The sequence below is a fragment of the Scyliorhinus torazame genome, chromosome 6 (genome assembly GCF_047496885.1).
Source record: "Scyliorhinus torazame isolate Kashiwa2021f chromosome 6, sScyTor2.1, whole genome shotgun sequence".
Lineage (NCBI taxonomy): Eukaryota > Metazoa > Chordata > Chondrichthyes > Carcharhiniformes > Scyliorhinidae > Scyliorhinus > Scyliorhinus torazame.
The window spans coordinates 245,114,789-245,138,009 of NC_092712.1; the positions used below are offsets into that span (position 1 = coordinate 245,114,789).

Below are 23,221 nucleotides of genomic sequence, written 5' to 3' on the forward strand. Positions count from 1 at the left end.
ACTTGGGCGGAGAGATGGCAGATGGAGTTTAATCCGGACAAATGTGAGGTAATGCATTTTGGAAGGTCTAATGCAGGTAGGGAATATACAGTGAATGGTAGAACCCTCAAGAGTATTGAAAGTCAAAGAGATCTAGGAGTACAGGTCCACAGGTCACTGAAAGGGGCAACACAGGTGGAGAAGGTAGTCAAGAAGGCATACGGCATGCTTGCCTTCATTGGCCGGGGCATTGAGTATAAGAATTGACAAGTCATGTTGCAACTGTATAGAACCTTAGTTAGGCCACACTTTGAGTATAGTGTTCAATTCTGGTCGCCACACTACCAGAAGGATGTGGAGGCTTTAGAGAGGGTGCAGAAGAGATTTACCAGAATGTTGCCTGGTATGGAGGGCATTAGCTATGAGGAGCGGTTGAATAAACTTGGTTTGTTCTCACTGCAACGAAGGAGGTTGAGGGGCGATCTGATCGAGGTCTACAAAATTATGAGGGGCATAGACAGAGTGGATAGTCAGAGGCTTTTCCCCGGGGTAGAGGGGTCAATTACTAGGGGGCATAGGTTTAAGGTGAGAGGGGCAAGGTTTAGAGTAGATGTATGTAAGTTTTTCGGGCAACTCAGGCATGTCTCTGAGCTGGGAGAGGATTGAAATCAAGGAACTGTGAAAGTTGGCCACGTTTGGCTGCAAAACCTGACCAAATCTCCCAGTAGGCTCAGCATGCCGGTGTGTGTGTGTGTGAGAAACCCCAGCCTTTGAATTGACAAACTGCAAGATGCCGGACAGCCACTGATTAGTTCAACCAACAGAACAATGGAGTGAATGATGTCACCAGACTCAACCAGCAGGAGGTCAGAGCACAGAAACTGGACTTCAATACAGGTGATAATGGCCCTGGACCCAACCAGCAGGAGGTCAGAGCACAGAAACTGGACTTCAATACAGGTGCTAACGGCCTTATCTCAGGGTAAGGAGATACCCATTACCATGATGGGGAATAAGTTCAGAATCTCCGGAGAAACAAGGAACGGCTGTTAAGAAGTCCTTTTATCTTGCAGATAAAGAGATAGTGGCTTTTGTCATAGGAACTTTGCCTGTTGGAGAGTGGGCGGAGACTGCGGGAGCTTTGAAATCATATTATAAAGTAAGGGGCCAGGACAGCCATTTTTCAGTCCAATCAAGTGGTTCCAGGGACTCAAGTTCAGCAGTTCAGCTAAGTAACTTAAGTTCAGTTGAGCTAACAGTTCAGTTCTAAATGCTCCTGATTCTACGCTCCTGCCGTTTTTGTGTCTACAGTCTGCTGAGAAATCGGACCTTTTAAACTGTGAGTACCTCAAGCAGCTTGCAAAGTTTCCCAAGAGATTCATAGGTGTTGAGAATCTGGGGAAAGGGGGTTTGACTTATTTATTAATTGTTTTGAAACATTGCTAAGAAACTGTGTAACAGTAAGCTTTTATAATGTGTCCGTTATAGCAATTTCTTGATAGACATAGTTTTGGTAGAGTTTAAGGTTTTTATTGTATTTTCTTCTGTTTTGGTGATTTTGACCTGGGTTTTTCAATAAACCTCGATTTGTTTGTAATTGGAGTCCGTTTCAATTCTTCGATCTCTCACCAGCGATCTCTGACCAAGTCACATTTAAAATACTCCTCACCCTAATTCCGGGGTCGAGAACCTCGGGTAATCTTGGAACGATTCGAACCCGTTCACTCAGGACAGGCTGCTGGTTCGGTGATAAACAGCAGTGTCCTATTCTCTCTCTTGGGAAAGCTACTCCAGCGAAGTAGGAACCGGGTGGGTGTTTTACCACCGGCAAGAGAGAGAATCACCTGGGCATTGGTGGGGGTCTGGATATCTGTGCGATATAAGCCTCAGGCTTCCGGTTAGGGATAACGGCAGGCTCGATTCAGTGCTCTCTCCCGCGGAGGTGTCCCAGTGCGGCATCCCCTGGTCTCTGAAGTTTCAGTGCCAGCTGGAGAGAGACACACACAGATATACAAACCCCAGATATCGGCCCAGTAGTGGAGTAAAGCAAGAATGGTACCCGCTACATGTACGAGGCAAGTTTTTTACGCAGAGGGTAGTGGGTGCCTGGAACTCGCTACCGGAGGAGGTGGTGGAAGCAGGGACGATAGTGACATTTAAGGGGCATCTTGACAAAGACATGAATAGGATGGGAATAGAGGGATACGGACCCAGGAAGTGTAGAAGATTGTAGTTTAGTCGGGCAGCATGGTCGGCACGGGCTTGGAGGGCCGAAGGGCCTGTTCCTGTGCTGTACATTTCTTTGTTCTTCTTTGTTCTTTATTCCAGTACGTAATATTACAGCTAAAAAGATTATGGAGGAGTTACTTAAATTCTTTACTGGATATGGACTACCCACTGAAATACAATCGGATCAAGGATCAAATGGTACCTGAAGTTTAGTCAAAGAAGTTATGGAAAGCTTAGGAATAAAACAATTTAAATCAACTGCGTATCATCCAGAATCGCAGCAGCGCTAGACAGGTGTTTTCAGACATTAAAGACAATGTTGAGGGCGTATTCTCACGATTACCCAGAGGATTGGGATAAAGGAATTCCATTTGTATTATTTGCAATTAGGGATGCACCTAATGAGTCAACCAAATTCAGTCCTTTTGAACTAATTTTTGGTCATGAGGTAAGAGGACCACTTAAATTGATGAAGGAAAAATTGATGAGTGAGAAATCGGAAATTACATTATTGGATTACGTGTCAAATTTTAGGGAACGATTAAATAGAGCAGGTGAATTGGCTGGACAACATCTAAAAGTTGCATGAAATGTGATGAAACGGGTAGCGGACAGGAAATCCAAAGTTCGTAGTTTTGCCAGTGGAGATAGAGCTTTAGTGTTGTTACCAGTGATAGGTGAACCTTTAAGAGCAAGGTTTTGTGGACCCTATCATATTGAAAGGAAATTAAGTGAGGTGAATTATGTGGTAAAAACACCAGATAGAAGGAAGACTCACCAAGTGTGTCATGTGAATATGCTTAAAAGGTACTTTGAAAGGGAAGGTGAGAAAAGGAGGAGGTTTTAGTGATTCTAACTCAAAGTGACGAACCAAATCCAGTTGACTGTGAATTTGACATACTTCAAATTAAATTGGAAAACGAGGATGTTCTTAAAAATTGGGATAAATTGTTGAGTTACCTTCCAGAGGAAAAACGGACTGACCTGAAAGAATTATTGATATCCCGTGAGCAAGTTTGAAGAGATAAATTGGGAAGTATTAAAATGGCTATACATGATGTACATGTGGGAAATGCTGTTCCAATCAAACAACATCCATACAGACTTAACCCTTTACAATTGGCACAGTTTAACAAAGAGATTGAGAGTATCCTTAAAAATGGCATAATTGAAGTGGGTTGCAGCCAATGGAGCTCACCCATAGTGATGGTACCAAAACATGACGATACCCAACGGTTGTGTGTGGACTATAGAAAGTTCAATGCAGTTACAAGAACGGAGTCTTCTCCTATCGCACGTTTGGAGGATTGCATTGAGAAAGTGCGACAATAAGCTTTTATTTCCAAACGGGATTTACTTTTAAGAAATGGGTGTTTTTATACAATAACTGTAGTGGGTGTACCTTTAAGAAATTGGTGTTTATTACTGCAGTAATTTCAGAGTATGGGTGGAGCTGGACTGTCTATCAGCTTTTAGTTTCACTTCGAGAAAAGCTTGGGTGTGTCTGTGGTTTTTTTTGGTTTCGTTTTAGTGTTGGAGCTGAAACCAGACAAAGCAAGTGTACTGTTCTTCTCTCTGCCATGAAAAAACTATCTCTTAATAATTTGGTGAATTCAGAATTATAAATGTCAATAGTGAATTTAAACCTGATCTTTTGTTAAAAGGTGTTTCTTTTGTCTTCTGAATGTTGTTTGGGAATTTATTAAGGATTACTTAGGGCTGTATTCTTTGGGGGGTTGCATTTGAATTAATGGTTGTTAAGATGGTCACTGTCTGTTTTAAAAAGGTTAACTTGAGTTCATGGAATAAACATTGTTTTGCTTTAAAAAATACTTCTCCATTTCTGCTGTACTACACCTGTAGAGTGGGCCGTGTGTTCCCCATACCACAATCGATTAAACATTGTGGGTCAGGTGAACAACATGATACACTTTGGGATTCTCTAAACCCTGGCCCATAACACTGTTCCATCTAGCTTTTCGAGCCACGGCAGATCGCAGAAACTCCCCTCTACGAGAGACAGTTCTGTGCCTTCCCTGAACCAGGAAGAGACGTTCTCTCAGACTTAGTCACCTAAGCAGTATTGTGTGGTAAATATGAGCTGAATTTGACTATAGAGTTACATTTGAACTATGAATCGATACAGGATAGGCTTGGTTGTTCTTCTTAAGCAGAGAAGGCTGAGGGGGACTTGATTGAGGTGTACACGGTTATCACAGTATGGAAAGGGTGGATAGGAAGGAGCTGCTCCCCTCAGTTGAAGGGTCAATAATGAGGGGGCATAATTTTAAGATGAGGGACAGGACCTGTGGAAAGGAATTTCATGCAGAGGTGGTGGGAGCCTGGGATGCACTGCCTGGGAGGGTAACAGACATCGGAAACCTCATAACCTTTAAAAAGTAAGTGGTGAGTAATTGAAATGTCGTAACATTCAAGGGTATGGGCCAAGTACTGTAAATTGAGATGAGTGTACATTTACTTGCAGACTTGGTGGGCCGAAGGGCTCCTTCTGTACCGTATAATTCTTTGACTCCGAGTATAAAATTTGGATGTTTATTGGGAAAGGAGTGTCTCACTGAGCTCAGAAAATGTGGGTATATTTTGGGAACAAGAGGTAACTTCAGATAATGTGGTGTATTTAGTTATTAATATACGTAACGTAGAAACATAGAAAATAGGTGCAGGATTAGGCGATTTGGCCCTTTGAGCCTGCACCACCATTCAATATGCAAGGGCCACGTCCAGCTCCCTCTTGAATATATCCAACAAACTGGCCCCAACAGCTTTCTGGTGGTAGAGAATTCCACAAGTTCATAGATACATACATAGATACATAGAAGATAGGAGCAGGAGGAGGCCTTTTGGCCCTTCAAGCCTGCTCCACTATTTATTGCGATTATGGCTGATCATCCAACTCAATAGCCGAACCCTGCTTTCTTCCCATAGCCAATGATCCCATTCTTCCCAAGTGCTATATCTAGCCGTCTCTTGAATATATTCAATGTTTGAGCATCAATTATTTCCTGTTGAAATGAATTCCACAGGCTCATCACTCTTTGGGTGAAGAAATGTCTCCTCATCTCTGTCCGAAATGGTTTACCCTGAATCCTCAGACTGTGGCCTCTAGTTCTGGACACATGCACCATTGGGAACATCTTTCCTGCATCTACCCTGTCTAGTCATGTTACAATGTTATAAATCTCTATGAGATCCCCCCTCATTCTTTTGAACTCCAGTGAGAACAATCCTAACCTAGTCAATCTCTCCTCATATGACAGTCCCGCCAACCATGGAATCAGTCTATTAAACCTTCACTGCACTCCCTCGAGAGCAAAAACATCCTTCCTCAGAAAAGGAGACTAAAACTGCACACAATATTTTAGGTGTGGTCTCACCAAGGCCCTGTATAATTGCAGCAACACATCCCTGCTTCTGTATTCGAAACCTTTCGCAATGAAAACCAACATACCATTAACCTTCTTTATCGCCTGCTGCACCTGCATGCTTACCTTCAGCGAATGGTGCACAAGGACACCCAGGTGTTGCTAACTTTTGGTTGGTTCAATTGGCTCTGTTTTATAACCTTTGCTCTCGAGTCGCCAGGTATCGTTATGATACCGCCACGAGGTTCAAGTTCAAGTAATGATCAATAACTCAATACACCGATTAGTAAGATTCAAATCAAAGCACATTTATTATACACAGTAATCGCTACTCATGCACAAATTCTACGTCTAAGCTACTTCTACAACTAACAGGCCTATACTTAGCTTCGGACTGGCCCACCAGGTCAGGGGAACAAATGGCCTTTCGTTCGGGTTCTGAGTCTGCGGGATTCGAAGGTGGTACGGATTGGTAGCTAGGAGCGCCTATCTCGTAGCGAGCATTGACTTAAGACTTACGGTCTCTCGGCGGCAGCTGCACCAGTCACGGTCAAGGTTGGTTCACGTTGCTGAGTGACCTGGTCAAGAAGAACGATCTGAACTTGGGGCTTAACTTTTATAGTCCCCAGGGGCTTCCCGCCTTTCAGGGAGGACCCTGTACCTGGTTCTAGGTGATTGGACTTCATTCCAATCGCTTGGTTCGATTTCTCCAATACTGGAGCGGTTCCCTGATTGATGGGCAGTCTTGAGGTGTTCGTTAACCTCTTTTGTGTTGGCTCCTGCTGGCGCCGGGGGAGTCGGGCTTAGCTTTGTTTGTCCTAAATGTTGCGGTTGTTCCCGGGGATTGCTTATTAGAATGTAGATGGCTGCCACATTATTATGCTGATGGTCACTGGTATCGATGCTGTGTGGGCTTTTGCACAGTTAAATACACAGCAAACCTGCACCTGCTGGTTTCTGCCTGTGTTGGCTGAATTTCCCTTCAGCCTTTGCTGTTCTCCATTTTAAATCGGGAGTTGGCCAACTTAGGTGGCTACACAGGTCCCGCTGCACACTCCCCTCTCCCAATTTGCAACCATTCAGGTAGTAATCTGCCTTCCTGTTTTTGCTTCCAAAGTGAATAACCTCACACTTATCCAAATTATACTGTATCTGTCATTGATTTGCCCACTCGCCTAACCTGTTCAGATCATGCTGTAGGATCCCTGCATCCTCGTCACAGTTCACACTCCCACCCAACTTTGTATCATCTGCAAACTTTGAGAAGTTACATTTTGTTCCCTCATCCAAATCATTAATATATATTGTTAATAGCTGGGGTCCCAGCACCGATCTGTGTGGCACCCCACTAGTTACTGCCTGCCGATTTGAAAAGGACCCATTAATTCCTACTCTTTGTTTCTTCTCTGCTAACCAGTTCTCCATCCACCTCAATACACTTCCCCCAATTCCATGCGCCTTACTTTTGCACAATACTCTCTTATGCGGGACTTTGTCAAACGCTTTCTGAAAATTCAAATATACATCGACTGGCTCCCCCTTGTCAACTGTATTGGTGACATCTTCAAAGAATTCCAACAGGTTTGTATAGCATGATTTACCCTTCATAAATCCATGCTGACACTGACTGATCCTGCCACTGCTTTCTAAATGTTCCGCTATAAGTCCTTGATAATGGTTTCAAGAATTTTCCCCACTACCGATGTTAGGCTTACCGGTCTATAATTCCCTGCTTTCTCTCTACCTCCCTTTTTGAATATTGGAGTGACATTAACTACCCGCCAATCTGCAGGGATTGTTCCAGAGGCTATAGAATCCCGGAAGATGACCAGCAATGCATCCACTATTTCCAAAGCCTCCTCCTTAAGCGCTCCGGGATGCAGATTATCAGGCCTTCCAATCCCATCAATTTTCCCAGCACCATTTCTCTACTAATATTGATCTCCCTCAATTCTTCGCTCTCACTAAGCCTTTCATTCTCCAACATTTCTGGTATCTGATTTGTGTCCTCTTTTGATCACAACTCTCTGAGTGTCATAGTGTAGACTAACCTTTTGTGGTGCGTTCGTTTTCTTTTCTTTTACTTGAATAAATGTTCTTTAATAATTGTTTTACACAATGACTGGACTGGTTCCTCACTGGGTTGTACATTGTTCCTCACAGTAATTCCAAACAATTATACACCACGAAGAACCAGCGTATCAAGTTATCATTTGACATTTTGAGACCCTCTCACAGGCAACATCAGCGGGGTTCTTAACAGAAATCAAATAACTATATTAATCTCATGTGGCAGATACATGACCATCAGGTTGGGGCAGTAGATGTTGGTTAGGCCACCACATCACATTTTTTACTTAATCTATAATTTCAGATATTTTGAATTTAAAATAATTACCTCTGATGTTTCAAAAGACTGGATTTCTCTTGGAAGTTCCACAGCATGTCTGTTGAAATAATCCATAGTGATTGTATTGTTCCAATAACTTGAATTGTTTTCAAGGTTTGACGGCTTCCTCTTTTTCTGCATACAGCACACTGTAAGTATAACTGCTAACAACAGAGAAGAAAGTTAATTTTATATAAGAAAGCACCTTGTGTTAATGATACCATTTTGCAGCAGGCAGTTGTGACCCAAGAGAACACAAGTCCTGCTATTCACTGTCGATGGAGTCTATAAATCCAATGAACCAACTGTTCAAGCAATTAACTTCTCAGAAAATATGTCTTAAATACGTATCCTACCAGTCCATTTGTGACAGACTTTGTTACATTGTTGGAGATTTGAATTCTGCTGATAATTCAAAAACCATACCATCATTTTATTTCTTTTTAGAAAATATTTTATTGAGGCATGTATAATTTTAACAATTTTACGCATCAGATTTCAACAAAAAGAAAAACACAACAATATGACCAACAAACCCCCACTCCCCGGACACAGTCCCCAGCCAACATGGCTTACACACACAATATCACCTTCTCCAATCACCCCTCCATTGGTTCTCCGATCTTTACTCATCTCTCACTTGCTGACAGCTTAATTCTTCTCGAAGAAGTCGATGAACGGCTGCCACCACCGAGCAAACCCCTGCAACGAACCCCTCAGGGCAAATTTAATTTTCTCATGTCTGAGAAACCCCGCCATGTCGCTAACCCCCCCCCGAATTCGGGGACTCTGAGTCCGTTCATCCTGGTAAGATCCAACTCCGGCCCACCAGGGAGGCAAAGGCCTGGACGTCGGCCTCTCTCACCTCCTGGTGTCCCGGATCTTCCGACACACCTCTGGACTCGGAACCACCCTCACTTTTAAGACCTCTTGATATGACGTCAGCAAACCCCGGCCAGAAACCCCTCAGCCTCGGCCCTGCCTTTTCTCCATCCCCTGCACATGGTTTCTATTCAAGTCATCATTTAATGCCCTCTTGAATGCCACAATTGAACCTGCCTCCACCAACTTCAGACAGGACATTCCAGACCAGAACCACTTTTTATGTGAAAGGTTTTTCTCACATCACATTTGTTTCTTTTGCAAATCACTTTACATCTGTGATCTCTCAGACTTGGACATCGAATACCCAACAAGTCTGGGGCAATCCCAGAGCATGTGGGCATGGTTGGCTGGGCCTCCCTGGCACCGTTCGTATTTGTCCTCCATCTCCGGGAAGAACCCACTCATTTGCGTTCTGGTTAGGTGCGCACTGCACCACCTTTAGCTGCATTAGGCTCAGCCCTCAGCACCAGGAGGCGAAGTTCATCCTGTGCAGTGCTTTGATCCAGAGTCCTCCCCCTAACTCTATGCCTAGTTTCTCCTCCCATTTTTCTGTCTCGTCCAAGGGTGGTGCGTACCTCCCCCAGTAGTCGCCTGTACATGTCCGCACAGTTCCCCTCCCTAGATCGCCTGCGTACAGCAGTTCTTCTACCAACAAGTTTTCTGGTATCTGTTCCATGCAAATGTCTTTTTCTTTAAAACGCGTGTCCTTACTGTTGATGTTGCTTTCCCACCCAGTGTCCACGAAACAAACCCGTCCACTTCAGCTGGTGCGGTGAAGTAGAATTCGTTCCTGTGGAAGGTTACCCACAGTTTGGCCGGGTACAGCATACCAAACCACACCCAGCTCTTGAACAGGGCCACCTTTGTGAAATTAAATTCAGCACGCGCTTGGCCAAGTCTGCCCCAATGTCCTGGTAGACCTGAATTGACTGGTCTTCCCACTGCCGGAATCGAGTGTGCCTTGCCCAGTTCAGGATCTTCTCCCGATCCTGGTATCGGTGTGGTGTTGCTGGTACGGCTCCTGGCTGCTCTCCCACTTTAGGTTTTGGCTGGATTGACCTGTGGGCTCTGACACTCTCTCGGGGTTTGGGATAACTCTCCGTTCCGGCCAGGTTACCCAGCATCTGGGCCACATATTCCGTGGGGTTACTACCCTTGATGCCTTAAATTAAATTCGCCCTGAGGGGTTCGTTGCAGGGGTTTGCTCGGAGGTGGCAGCCGTTCATCGACTTCTTCGAGAAGAATTAAGCTGTCAGCAAGTGAGAGATGAGTAAAGATCGGAGAACCAATGGAGGGGTGATTGGAGAAGGTGATATTGTGTGTGTAAGCCATGTTGGCTGGGGACTGTGTCCGGGGAGTGGGGGTTTGTTGGTCATATTGTTGTGTTTTTCTTTTTGTTGAAATTTGATGTGTAAAATTGTTAAAATTATACATGCCTCAATAAAATATTTTCTAAAAAGAAATAAAATGATGGTATGGTTTTTGAATTATCAGCAGAATTCAAATCTCCAACAATGTAACAAAGTCTGTCACAAATGGACTGGTAGGATACGTATTTAACATATATTTTCTGAGAAGTTAATCGCTTGAACAGTTGGTTCACGGTACGGAGGTTCTGGCGGTGTGACCGATTCACCTGGTCCTCCACCTTCCCCTTCAGTGTCCCTTGCGTCGCCCCCAAACTTGCCACTTCTGTTTCCAGGGAGGTGATTTGGTCACTCTTTCACCAGGTTCACTCTCTTCACAACTCTTTCACTGCTTTTTCTAGGTCCCTGATTGTCATAGAATTATGGAATCTCTACAGTGCAGAAAGGAGGCCATTAGGCCCATTGAGCCTGCACTGATTCCCCCAAAAGAGCATCTTACCTTGTCCAATTCCCTGCCCTATCCCTGTAACCCCACCCAAAGTTTGGACACTAAGGGACAATTTAGCATGGCCAATCCACCTAACCTGCAGAATTTTGGACTGTGGGAGGAAACCGGAGCACCCAGAGGAAACCCACGCAGCCACAGGGAGAACGTGCAAACTCCACTCAGTCACCTAACCCAGGTCCCTGGCGCTGTGAGGCAACAGTGTTAATCTCTCTGCCACTGTGTCACCCTGTTTTTGCCGCTCTGTTTTCTGTCTAATTAGTTTATCAATGTTTTATTTAAAATTTCAGTGCAGATTCCCTAACAACCAATCAGGTCACAGCTTTTTTGTGATATCACGTTTTCAGTTTTGTTTCCAGTTCCACCATTGTTAGGGTCCTTACTGATTGCGTGGGACCCTAACTTTAAAACAAAAAGTGAAAATCAGTATTTCTTGACCACAATGGATGTGTCTACTAGATTTCTGGAGGACATTCAATTAAGAAACATTACAGCTAAGAGGGTTGTCGAGGAGTTCACCAAATTCTTTACTATGTATAGTTTGCCAAAAGAAATTCAATCAGATCAGGGATCCAATTTTATGTCGAAGTTATTCAAGGAAGTTATGGATAGCTTAGGAATAAAGCACTTTAACACAAGTGCATATCATGCAGGTGCATGCAGGGTGCATTAGAAAGATGGCAAACTTTAAAGGCCTGCAGTCAGGATTATCCAGAGGATTGATAAAGGAATTCCATTTGTACTATTTGCAATTTTGGATGCACCTATTGAATCAATTAAATTCAGTTATTTTGAATTGATTTTTGATCATGAGGTAAGAGGACCACTTAAATTGATCAAAGAGAAATTGGTGAGACCGTGTTGGTGGACTATGTGTTAAACTTTAGAGAGAGATTAAACACGGCTGATGAGTTGGCTAGGAAACATTTAAAATTGTCACAACATGTGATGAAAAAAGTGGATAAAGGGTAGTTTTGGTAGTGGGGAGAAAGTGCCAGTATTGTTGCCGATGGTCGGTGAATTAATCAAAGCAAGATTTAGTGGGTCTTATCAAATTGATAGAAAATTGAGTGAGGCGAATTATTTGATAAGAACGCAGAAGGAAATCTCACAATGTTTCTCATGGTAATATGCTCAAAGGGTATTTTGATAGAGAAGGAAAGGAGGTGTTAGTTGCTGTAACTCGGAGAAGAGATAAATCCAGATGATTCTAAATTTGACATTCCTTAAATTAGATTGGAAAATGAGGATGTATTAACAAATTGGGATAAATTACTGAGATACCTTCCAAAGGCAAATCAAAATGACAAAGTTTTTACAGCCACATAGAGCTGTATGTTGGAATAAATTGGGAAGAACAAAAGTAATTAGGCATGATGTAGATGTAGGAAATGCTATTCCAATTAAACAACATCCATTCAGCTCAATCCTACTAACTAAAGTTAGCAACCATAGTACCACCCTCAAATCAGGGGAGCAGAGATGTGGAGACTGTCAAGGCCAGTTCAGCATACTCTCGGTTTTACCCCAAAGGGGTTAGACAAATCTCAATGATAGATTCAGCTGCAGAGATCAGTACAGCGTGTGATTTGTAGATTCTTCCTGCTATTGAGGTACCTCTACACAATTTATTGATCCCAATGCCAGGGCCTCTCCTGTAGTAGAACGACTTGGTACCTAAAAGGTTAACATGGGACTGAGTATAATCATGTCATAATCATGGGTATAGTCCACCAGTCATGGATAGACACATGATCTGGAGATTAGTCAGCCTAATGATGGGCAGTAACATGCAAGGATGTTGTACGGGGTCCTCTCCATATCTTTACCCTCAATCACAGTACCTATTTAAAGTCATATTACGATCAGGATGGTGGCAGCTTCAGGAGAAATCCACGTGTGGTGATCCATATTGACTGAAATCAATCTCCAGAGGAGACACTGAAGCAATGAGGAAGCCACAGGCGAGATAATGTTTTGTTCATTCTGGTGACTATTGTGCCAGCACTGTCTCATTCAGGACCCTTACCATGGAAGAAAAAGCATCTGAGCACACCTGTCCCATTTCTCTTTGAAATCAGAAGTATCCAGAGAACAATTTTACTTTATAATTCTTCACAAGTCTAAAGGACAACCTAAACATTTCTGGCAGCATCTCTTTCAAACCTTCATTACCACTCACAGCTGTCAAGTAAAATGGAGGTGCTTCAATGATGACCCCGTGCCAGTCCTGGCGACCTACTGCTCCCGAGACTTGGAATATCTAATGTGAAGTGCCGTACGTACTACCTTCCACGGGAGTTCACTTCAGCCATCATCACAGCAGTCTACATCCCACCCCAGGCAAGTGAAGAAGGCATGGACGAATTGTACACAGTTATAAATAACAATGATGTGGAGGTGCCGGTGTTGGACTGGGGTGGGCACAGTAAAAAGATTACAACACCAGGTTAAAGTCCAACAGGTTTGTTTGGAGTCACTAGCTTTCAGAGTGCAGCTCTTTCATCAGGTGAGTGAAGAGATGTGTTCCAGAAACTCATATATAGATAAAGTCAATAATGCAAGATGATACTTTGAATACAAATCTTTGCAAGTAATTAAGTCTTTACAGGCCCAGACAGTGTGACTGCAGAGAGGGATGATCACAGGTTAAAAATTGTGTGAATTGTCTCAAGCCAGAATAGTTGGTAGGATTTCGCAAGCCCAGGCCGGATGGTGGGGGGGTGAATGGCATGAGACATGAATCCAAGGTCTCGGTTGAGGTTGTACAGGTGCAACAGGTGATTAAGAAGTCTAATCGAGTTTTTTCTTTCATTGCTAGAGGGATGGAGTTCAAGACTAGTGAGGTTATGCTGCAATTGTATAGGGTGTTGGTGAGGCCGCATCTGGAGTATTGTGTTCAGTTTTGGTCTCCTTACCTGAGAAAGGACATATTGGCACTGGAGGGAGTGCAGAGGAGATTCACTAGGTCGATCCCAGAGTTGAGGGGATTAGATTATGACGAGAGGTTGAGTAGACTGCGTCTGTACTCATTGGGGTTTAGAAGGATGCGGGGGGATCTTATTGAGACATATAAAATTATGAAGGGAATAGATAGGATAGATGCGGGCAGGTTGTTTCCACTGGTCGGGGAAAGCAGAACTAGGGGGCATAGCCTCAAAATAAGGGGAGGTAGATTTAGGACGGAGTGTAGGAGGAACTTCTTCACCCAAAGTGTTGTGAATCTCTGGAATTCCTTGCCCAGTGAAGCAGTTGAGGCTCCTTCTTTAAACGTTTTTAAGAAAAAGATAGATGCCTTTCTAAAGAATAAAGGGATTCGGGGATATGGTGTACGGGCCGGAGCGTGGAGCTGAGTCCACAAAGATCAGCCATGATCTCATTAAATGGCGGAGCAGGCTCGAGGGGCCAGATGGCCTACTCCTGTTCCTAATTCTTATGTTCTTATGTACTCTTGCTGTGACAGCCTCCCCGAACAGGCGCCGGAATGTGGCGACTAGGGGCTTTTCACAGTAACTTCATTTGAGGCCTACTTGTGACAATAAGTGATTTTCATTTTACAATTTCATGCGGAATTTGGCTATCAGTTTCTGCTGGCAACTTTGCATGTCACACATCCTGAAGGCCGCCTTGGAGAATGCTTACCCGAAGATCAGAGGCTGAATGCAGAGGCTGAATGCCCTGGTCTTACAACACCAGGTTCATAGAATTTACAGCGCAGGTGGAGGCCATTCAGCCCATCGAGCCTGCACTGGCCCTTACAAAGAGCACCCTACTCAAGCCCACATCTCTACCCTATCCCCGTAATCCAGTAACCCCCATTTAACCTTTTTGGACACTAAGGGCAATTTATCGTGGCCAATCCACGTAACCTGCACATCTTTGGACTGTGGGAGGAAACCGGAGCACCCGGAGGAAACCGACGCAGACACGGGGAGAACGTGCAGACTCTGTACAGACAGTGGCCCAAGCCGGGAATTGAACCTGGGACCCTGGAGCTGTGAAGCAACTGTGCTAACCACTACGCTACCATACCACCAAGGTTAAAGACCAACAGGTTTGTTTGAAGTCACTAGCTTTTGGAGCGCAGCTTCTTCATCAGGTGAGTGAAGAGGTGGGTTCCACAAACTCATATAGTACCCGTCACGGCCCGTACGCACCTCATTTTGGCAAGTTTTGTTCAAAAAGTTTTGTTTTGTTTCAGGTAACCCTTAGGTTGCCAACCCTCTGCTATTTACATCCTCAAACATTTGGATGGTAAACCGCACAGTCTGCGAGACGGCTCGCACTGGTTCAGTATTTGTAAGTGTGTCTTGTCCTGAAATTCATTTTTTTTTTTAAATGAGGGAGTCATACATAGTGACCAATTATAAAGGGAGTATTTGGCACTAAAGGACAGACAGGCTATCATACGAGATATTAAACCAAGATAGTAAGAGGCACTATGCTTGATTCCACAGAACTCCAGAAGCTCCAGGACCAGAGAAGAGAAGAGAAGAGAAGTGAAAGGAGAAGAGTCCGGAGAGTCAGGGGGCAGAGTTGAATATGGTAGCCATCACAAAGGAGAAAGTGCTAGAGAAACTAAGAGGTCTAAAAATTGATAAATTTCTGGGCCCAGATGGACTACATTCTAGAGTTCTAAAGGAGATAGCTGAAGAAATAGTGGAGGCGTTAGTTATGATCTTTCAAAAGTCACTGGAGTCAGGGAAAGTCCCAGAGTATTGGAAAATCGCTGTTGTAACCCCCCTGTTCAAGAAGGGAACAAGGAAAAAGATGGAAAATTATAGGCCAATTAGCCTAACCTCGGTTGTTGGCAAGATTCTAGAATCCATTGTTAAGGATGAGATTTCTAAATTCTTGGAAGTGCAGGGTCAGATTAGGACAAGTCAGCATGGATTTAGTAAGGGGAGGTCATGCCTGACAAACCTGTTAGAGTTCTTTGAAGAGATAACAAATAGGTTAGACCAAGGAGAGCCAATGGATGTTATCTATCTTGACTTCCAAAAGGCCTTTGATAAGGTGCCTCACGGGAGACTGCTGAGTAAATTAAGGGCCCATGGTATTCGAGGCAAGGTACTAACATGGATTGACGATTGGCTGTCAGGCAGAAGGCAGAGAGTTGGGATAAAAGGTTCTTTTTCGGAATGGCAACCGGTGACGAGTGGCGTCCCGCAGGGTTCAGTGTTGGGGCCACAGCTGTTCTCTTTATATATTAACGATCTAGATGACGGGACTGGGGGCATTCTGGCTAAGTTTGCCGATGATACAAAGATACGTGGAGGGGCAGGTAGTATGGAGGAGGTGGGGAGGCTGCAGAAAGATTTAGACAGTTTAGGAGAGTGGTCCAAGAAATGGCTGATGAAATTCAACGTGGGCAAGTGCGAGGTATTGCACTTTGGAAAAAAGAATAGAGGCATGGACTATTTTCTAAACGGTGACAAAATTCATAATGCTGAAGTGCAAAGGGACTTGGGAGTCCGAGTCCAGGATTCTCTAAAGGTAAACTTGCAGGTTGAGTCCGTAATTAAGAAAGCAAATGCAATGTTGTCATTTATCTCAAGAGGCTTGGAATATAAAAGCAGGGATGTACTTCTGAAGCTTTATAAAACATTAGTTAGGCCCCATTTAGAATACTGTGAGCAATTTTGGGCCCCACACCTCAGGAAGGACATACTGGCACTGGAGCGGGTCCAGCGGAGATTCACATGGATGATCCCAGGAATGGTAGGCCGAACATACGATGAACGTCTGAGGATCCTGGGATTATATTCATTGGAGTTTAGGAGGTTGAGGGGAGATCTAATAGAAACTTACAAGATAATGAATGGCTTAGATAGGGTGGATGTAGGGAAGTTGTTTCCATTAGCAGGGGAGACTAGGACCCGGGGGCACAGCCTTAGAATAAAAGGGAGTCACTTTAGAACAGAGATGAGGAGAAATTTCTTCAGCCAGAGAGTGGTGGGTCTGTGGAATTCATTGCCACAGAGGGCGGTGGAGGCCGGGACGTTGAGTGTCTTTAAGACAGAAGTTGATAAATTCTTGATTTCTCGAGGAATTAAGGGCTATGGAGAGAGAGCGGGTAAATGGAGTTGAAATCAGCCATGATTGAATGGTGGAGTGGACTCGATGGGCCGAATGGCCTTACTTCCGCTCCTATGTCTTATGGTCTTATGGTCTTAAGAACCATGAGGACATCCTCCCTGTTGCTCATCGTTATAATGGACATTTGGGGGCCTCAACCCCCCCCCCCCCCCCCAGCCGTTAATGATTCACTTCCCCACAGTACCCAGAGCCCAGTCACAAGCGACACCACACCATCTTGGTGTGGCAAGTTTATAACCTGGTACTCCCTGTCCTATGTGATAGAATCCCTATTGGAATTGGCGATACTCTGCTGCATCGTGCAGACTATTCGTCTGAGAAAATGGAGAAGGAGAGCCTACCGCTCTCGCACCCCGGTATATAGGATCAGATCCCTTATTTTCGGATATAACCAGACCCCCGACCCCCGCAATCTAAAATAAAGAGCATTCGTTTGCGATTTGTTGTAAATAAAGAAATGTTCATGACCAATTGTACAATCCTGAGCTTGACTGCCAAGCCAGAAAAATGTGTATAATACTGCTATGATTTTATTTGTATGGTTTAGGAAGATAGTGTGATGAAATGTTTAAGTGAGTGTAGTTTATTAAGGATAGTTAGAGGTTCCGATTTTCTTGTTTTGTAATGCGTGTCCCTGTTTTGACCCTTAGAATTGTCAGTTAAAATTTTTTGCATAGTCATGGTCAGTGTAGGGGCCATAGAAGATGTGCTCGCTGGGTCAGGGAATGAAAAACAACGCAGTTATGATCCTTCACGCTTCGCGTTAGGATCACAAGGAGGGCATGTAGCCACCTGAGTTGGCCAAGTCCCGATTTAAAATGAAGAACAGCAAAGGCTGAAGGGAAATTCAGCCAACACAGGCAGAAATCAGCAGGTGCAAGTTACTGTGTATTAAAGTCTGCAAAAAGCCCAGACAGCATCGATACCAGCAGCCATCTGCATAATAATGTAGCAGCCATCTACATACTAATGTGCGATCCCCGGGAACAATCACAACATTTGGGACAAACAAAGCCAGACTCCCCGGCGTCAGCAGGAGCCAACACAAAAGAAGTTAACAGACACCTCCAGACCGCCCATCGCTCAGAGAACCGCTCCAGTATTGGAGAAATCGCCCAAGCGATTGGAACGAAGTCCAATCACCTAGAACCAGGTACAGGGTCCGCCCCGAAAGGCGGCAAGCCCCTGGGGACTATAAAAGTTAAGCCCCAAGTTCAAATCGTCCTTCTTGACCGGGTCACTCAGCAACGCGAACCAACCCTTGACCGTGACGGGTTCAACTGCCGCCGATATCCAGTAAGTCTAAGTCAATGCTCGCTACGAGATAGGCTCTCCTAGCTACCACTCCGTACCAACTTCGAAACCCGCAGACTCAGAACCCGAACGAAAGGCCATTTGTTCCCCTGACCTGGTGGGCCAGTCCGAAGCTAAGTATAGGCCTGTTAGTTGTAGAAGTAGCTTAGAAGTAGAATTTATGCATGAGTAGCGATTTACTGTGTATAATAAATGTGCTCTGATTTGAATCTTTCTAATCGGTGTATTGAGTTATTGATCATTACTTGAACTTGAATCTCGTGGCGGTACCATAAAGATACCTGGCGACTCGAGAGCAAAGATTATAAAACAGAGCCAATTTAACAAACCAAAAGTTAGCAACACCATGGGGAACCTTATCAAACGCTTTTCTGAAATCCATATATACCACATCAACTGCTTTACCCTCGTCCACCTGTTTGGTCACCGTCTCAAAGAACTCAATAAGGTTTGTGAGGCACGACCTACCCTTCACAAAACCGTGTTGACTATCCCGAATCAAATTATTCCTTTCTAGATGATTATAAATCCTATCTCTTGTAATCGTTTCGAAGACTTTGCCCACAACAGAAGTAAGGCTCACTGGTCTATAGTTACCGGGGTTGTCTCTACTCCCCTTCTTGAACAAGGGGACAACATTTGCTATCCTCCAGTCTTCTGGCACTGTTCCTGTAGACAATGACGACATAAAGATAAAAGCCAAAGGCTCTGCAATCTCCTCCCTAGCTTCCCAGAGAATCCTAGGATAAATCCCATCCGGCCCAGGGGACTTTCCAGAAGTGCTAACACCGCCTTCTTATGAACCTCAATCCCATCTCGTCTAGTAGCCTGTATCTCAGTATTCTCCTCGACAACATTGTCTTTTTCCTGTGTGAATACTGACGAAAAACATTTATTTAGCGCCTCTCCTATCTCCTCGGGCTCCACGCACAACTTCCCAATCCTGTCCTTGACTGGCCCTACTCTTACGCTAGTCATTTTTCATTCCTGACATACTTATAGAAAGCTTTAGGGTTTTCCTTGATCCTATTCAATTTCAAGCTGGGGGAAATAGATGATTCCCAGAAATTGGTCCGAGAACTGAAGAGGCTTTCAATTGAAAGTGTAATCAAAACTGAAACCAAATTGTAAGAGTTGAAAGTTCAATGGGATTAGAAGTACAGTGGGAGCTCAGAGGAAGACGGGGACCAACTAGGGCAGGGAGAGATGATGAATGTCAGGAATCGCCTCTCGGTGACACCTGATGACATCCGGGTGAATAAATTTTATGAATATTAGCAGCCCAGTAATAAAACAAAGTCAGCCCGTCAGTCAGCCTGATCCTCTGTAGCAACTGTTTACAGGCCCCTTCAGGCCTTCTAATGAAGGAAGTAATGAACTGATAAAGTGAGCGAAAAAATAATTTAATAATAAGAATGGGAAGATACTGAAACAAATGGAAACAGTTTGGTAGAATAATCATTTTCACTGATTGTACTCTGCCGTTAGAGAAAGGTAAACCGTCTCTGAAAATCCAGTTTTGTTTGGGCAATCAGAAATATAAAGTTCGAGGTAAAGAGAGAGGAAAGAGAATGAGTGACTTTGATAAGTGAACCCTGATTTTAGTTAGATGGAAAGGAGAATAGCCTGTGAGAACTACAAAGCACTATCATTAATCAGAAAGCACTCACTTTTATTTAAATAAATAACAGAAGATCATCAGCACATAGAGGCCGGAAGCTCTACACCACCATGGTGCACACCCTGCAGACATGGGGAAGATCAGGGCAACGGTAGAGGTTCAATCGTAAGCACAAAGTGCAGGGCAGGGAAGGAAGGCAGCCTTGACGAGTTCCTCGAATGAAAATGAAAAATGAAAAGAAATGAAAATCGCTTATTGTCGCCTGTTCGGGGAGGCTGGTATGGGAATTGAACTTGCGCTGCTGGCCTGCCTTGGTCTGCTTCAAAAGCCAGCTATTTAGCCCTGTGCTAAACCAGCCCCTGCTGGTTTAATTGCATTAATGCATACAAATGCTTGGGGAGAGGCATAGGAGGCGAACCCAAGATATAAATTCAGCGCCAAATCCAAATCTAGTCAAATAAGTAATCCCACTTTACACCATCAAGTGTTTTTTCAGGGCGCAGGGAAATAATCATCTTTGAAACGGTCATGATTGATGGACCATAAGACCATAAGACATAGGAGCAGAATTAGGCCACTCGGCCCATCGTGTCTGCTCATTCAATAATGGCTGATATTTTTCTCATCCCCATTCTCCTGCCTTCTCCCCATAACCCCATATCCCTTATTAATCAAGAACATTCGGCATCACCACTTGGGGTAGCGGCTTCGTTGGGTGGCCTGTACGACTTCCTGCGATTAGAGAAGATAAAATATGAGTTAAGGGACTCTTTAGGGAGGTTTGAGGAAAGCCCCCTGATTTTGGTTTAGGTTGCAGCAGTGTTTGAGGGGCTGATCGTCGCCGGGGGTCGGGGGGGGGGAGGTGAAAATGGGGAAAAATCTGTAGAGACTGTTCAGTCGATTGTTGGGAAGTTTGTTTCCCGGGGTGTTTATTCGCTGTCACCTGTTTTGATACATGTATGTAATACATTTTTTTAAAAAATGAATCAAGAACCTATCTATCTCTGCCTTCAAGACACTCAGTGATTTGGCCTCCACAGCCTTCTGCGGCAAAGAATTCCACAGATTCACCACCCTGTGGCTGAAGAAATTCCTCCTCATCTGCTTTAAAGGATCGTCCCTTTAGTCTGAGATTGTGTCCTCTGCTTCTAATTTTTCCTACAAATTGAAACATCCTCTCCATGTCCACTCTATCCAGGCCTCGCAGTATCCTGTAAGTTTCAATAAGATACCCCCTCATCCCTCTAAACTCCAACGAGTACAGACCCAGAGTCCTCAACCGTTCCTCATACGACAAACTCTTCATTCCAGAGATCATTCTTGTGAATCTCCTCTGGACCCTTTCCAAGGCCAGCACATCCTTCCTTAGATATGGTGTCCAAAACTGCTCACAATACTCCAAATGGGGCCTGACCAGAGCCTTATACAGCCTCAGAAGTACATCCTTGGTCTTGTATTGTAGCCCTCCAGATGTGAATGCTAACACTGCATTTGCCTTCCTAACTGCCGACTGAACCTGCACATTAACCTTAAGAGAATCGTGAACAAGGACTCGCAAGTCCCTTCGTGCTTCTGATTTCCTAAGCATTTCCCCATTTAGAAAATAGTATCTGCTCCTTGAAGGTGGAGTTTCTGGTGGACAGGGTGGTAAAGAAGGCATTCAGCATGCTAGGTTTTATTAGTCAGAATATTGAATACAGGAGTTGGGACATCCTGTTGAAGTTGTACAAGACATTAGTAAGACCACACATGGAATACTGTGTTCAGTTCTGGTCACCCTATTATAGGAAGGATATTGTTAAACTAGAAAGAGTGCAGAAGAGATTCACGAGCATGCGACCAGGACTTGATGGTCTGAGCTACAAGGAGAGGCTGGATAGGCTGGGTCTTTTTTCCGTGGAGCGTAGGAGGCTTAGGGGTGATTTTACAGAGGTCTATAAAATAATGAGGGGCATAGATAAGGTAAATAATCAACATTTTTTCCCAAAGGAAGAGAAGTCTAGAACTAGAGGGCATAGATTTAAGTACTCCGCGATCTCATCTTTTAAAAAATATATATATTTTATTACAGACATGTATCAAAACAGGTTACAGCGAACAAACACCACGGGAAACATGCTTCCCAACAATCAACTATACAGTCTATACAGATTTATCCCCTTTTTCACACACACCCTCCCTCGCGATGAACTGCTCCTCAAACACGGTCACAAAAAACCCCCAACTTTCCTCAAACCCCCCTGAAGAGCCCCTTAACTCATACTTTATCTTCTCTAATCACAGGAAGTCATACCGATCACCCAACCAAGCCACTACCCCCGGTGGCGATGACGACTGCCACTCCAGCAAAATTCGCCGCCGTGCAATCAGAGAGGCGAAGGCCTCTTGGCCTTCCTCCTCGCCATGAGCTCCGGCTTCTCTGAGACCCCAAATATCGCCACTAAAGGGTCAGGTTCCACCTCCTCCTCCACTATCCTGGCTAAGACTGTGAACACTCCCGCCCAGAATCTTCCCAATTTTTTGCAACCCCAAAACATGTGTATGTGATTTGCTGGCCACCGCACACACCTCACACTCATCTGCCACCCCTTTAAAGAATCCACTCATTCTCGCCCAAGTCATATGCACCCTGTGCAGCATCTTAAACTGCAATAGGCTCATCTTTGCACGAGGTCCCGTTTACCCTACGCAATGCCTCATTCCATGCACCCCAATTGATCTCCCCTCCCAAGTCCGCTTCCCATTTCTCCTTGATCTTCACCACCCGCTCACCTCCCTGCTTCCCCAGCCACTTGTATATATCCTCAATTCTTCCCTCCCCTTCCACATCTGGAAGCAGCAGTCACTCCAGCAGGGTGTATCCCGGCAACATAGGGAACCCCCTTCAGACCTTTTGTGCAAAGTCCCTAACCTACAGATACCGGAACTCACTCCCTATCAGCAGCTCTACCCTCTCCCTTAGCTCCTCCAGACAGGCCAACCCTTCCTCCAAATACAGATCCCTCCTTGACCAGCCCCCTTCTCTCCACCTTCTGTATACATTATCCATCCCCCCAAGCTCAAACTCATGATTCTCGCACTACAGCGTTAGCACCGACATCCCTTCCACACTAAAATGCTTTTCACAGTAACTTAATTTGAAGCCTACTTATGACAATAAGCGATTTTCATTTCATTTTCAAATGCCTCCTCAACTGATTCCATACTTTCACTGTGGACTGCACCACCGGGCTCCTTGAATACCTACTCAGAGCCATTGGCAACGCTGCCGTCACCATAGCACTCAAACTAGACCCCTTACAAGGTTCCTCCTCCATCCTAACCCACTGTACCCCTTCTCCTTCCCACCACCGCCGCACTTTGTCCACATTCGCCGCCCAATAATAATGAAGCAAGTTCGGCAACGCCAACCTCCCCTGCTGCCTCTGTAGCAGGGTCCTCCCCGCTCGG

At 44.5% G+C, this 23,221-nt stretch overlaps 1 protein-coding gene across 3 annotated transcripts in view; it reads right to left on the minus strand.

Annotated features, from left to right (window-relative positions):
• LOC140425362 (uncharacterized) overlaps positions 1-23,221 on the minus strand; it is a 120,865-nt gene that overhangs the window by 39,159 nt on the left and 58,485 nt on the right. The window contains exon 3 of one of the 3 annotated variants that reach the window (XM_072509554.1): positions 7,990-8,141. In XM_072509554.1, the coding sequence (XP_072365655.1) occupies positions 7,990-8,141 (152 nt within the window). Of the gene's footprint in view, positions 1-7,989; positions 8,145-23,221 lie in introns of those variants that run through there. The other 2 variants (XM_072509553.1, XR_011947841.1) reach the window with 2 other exon arrangements.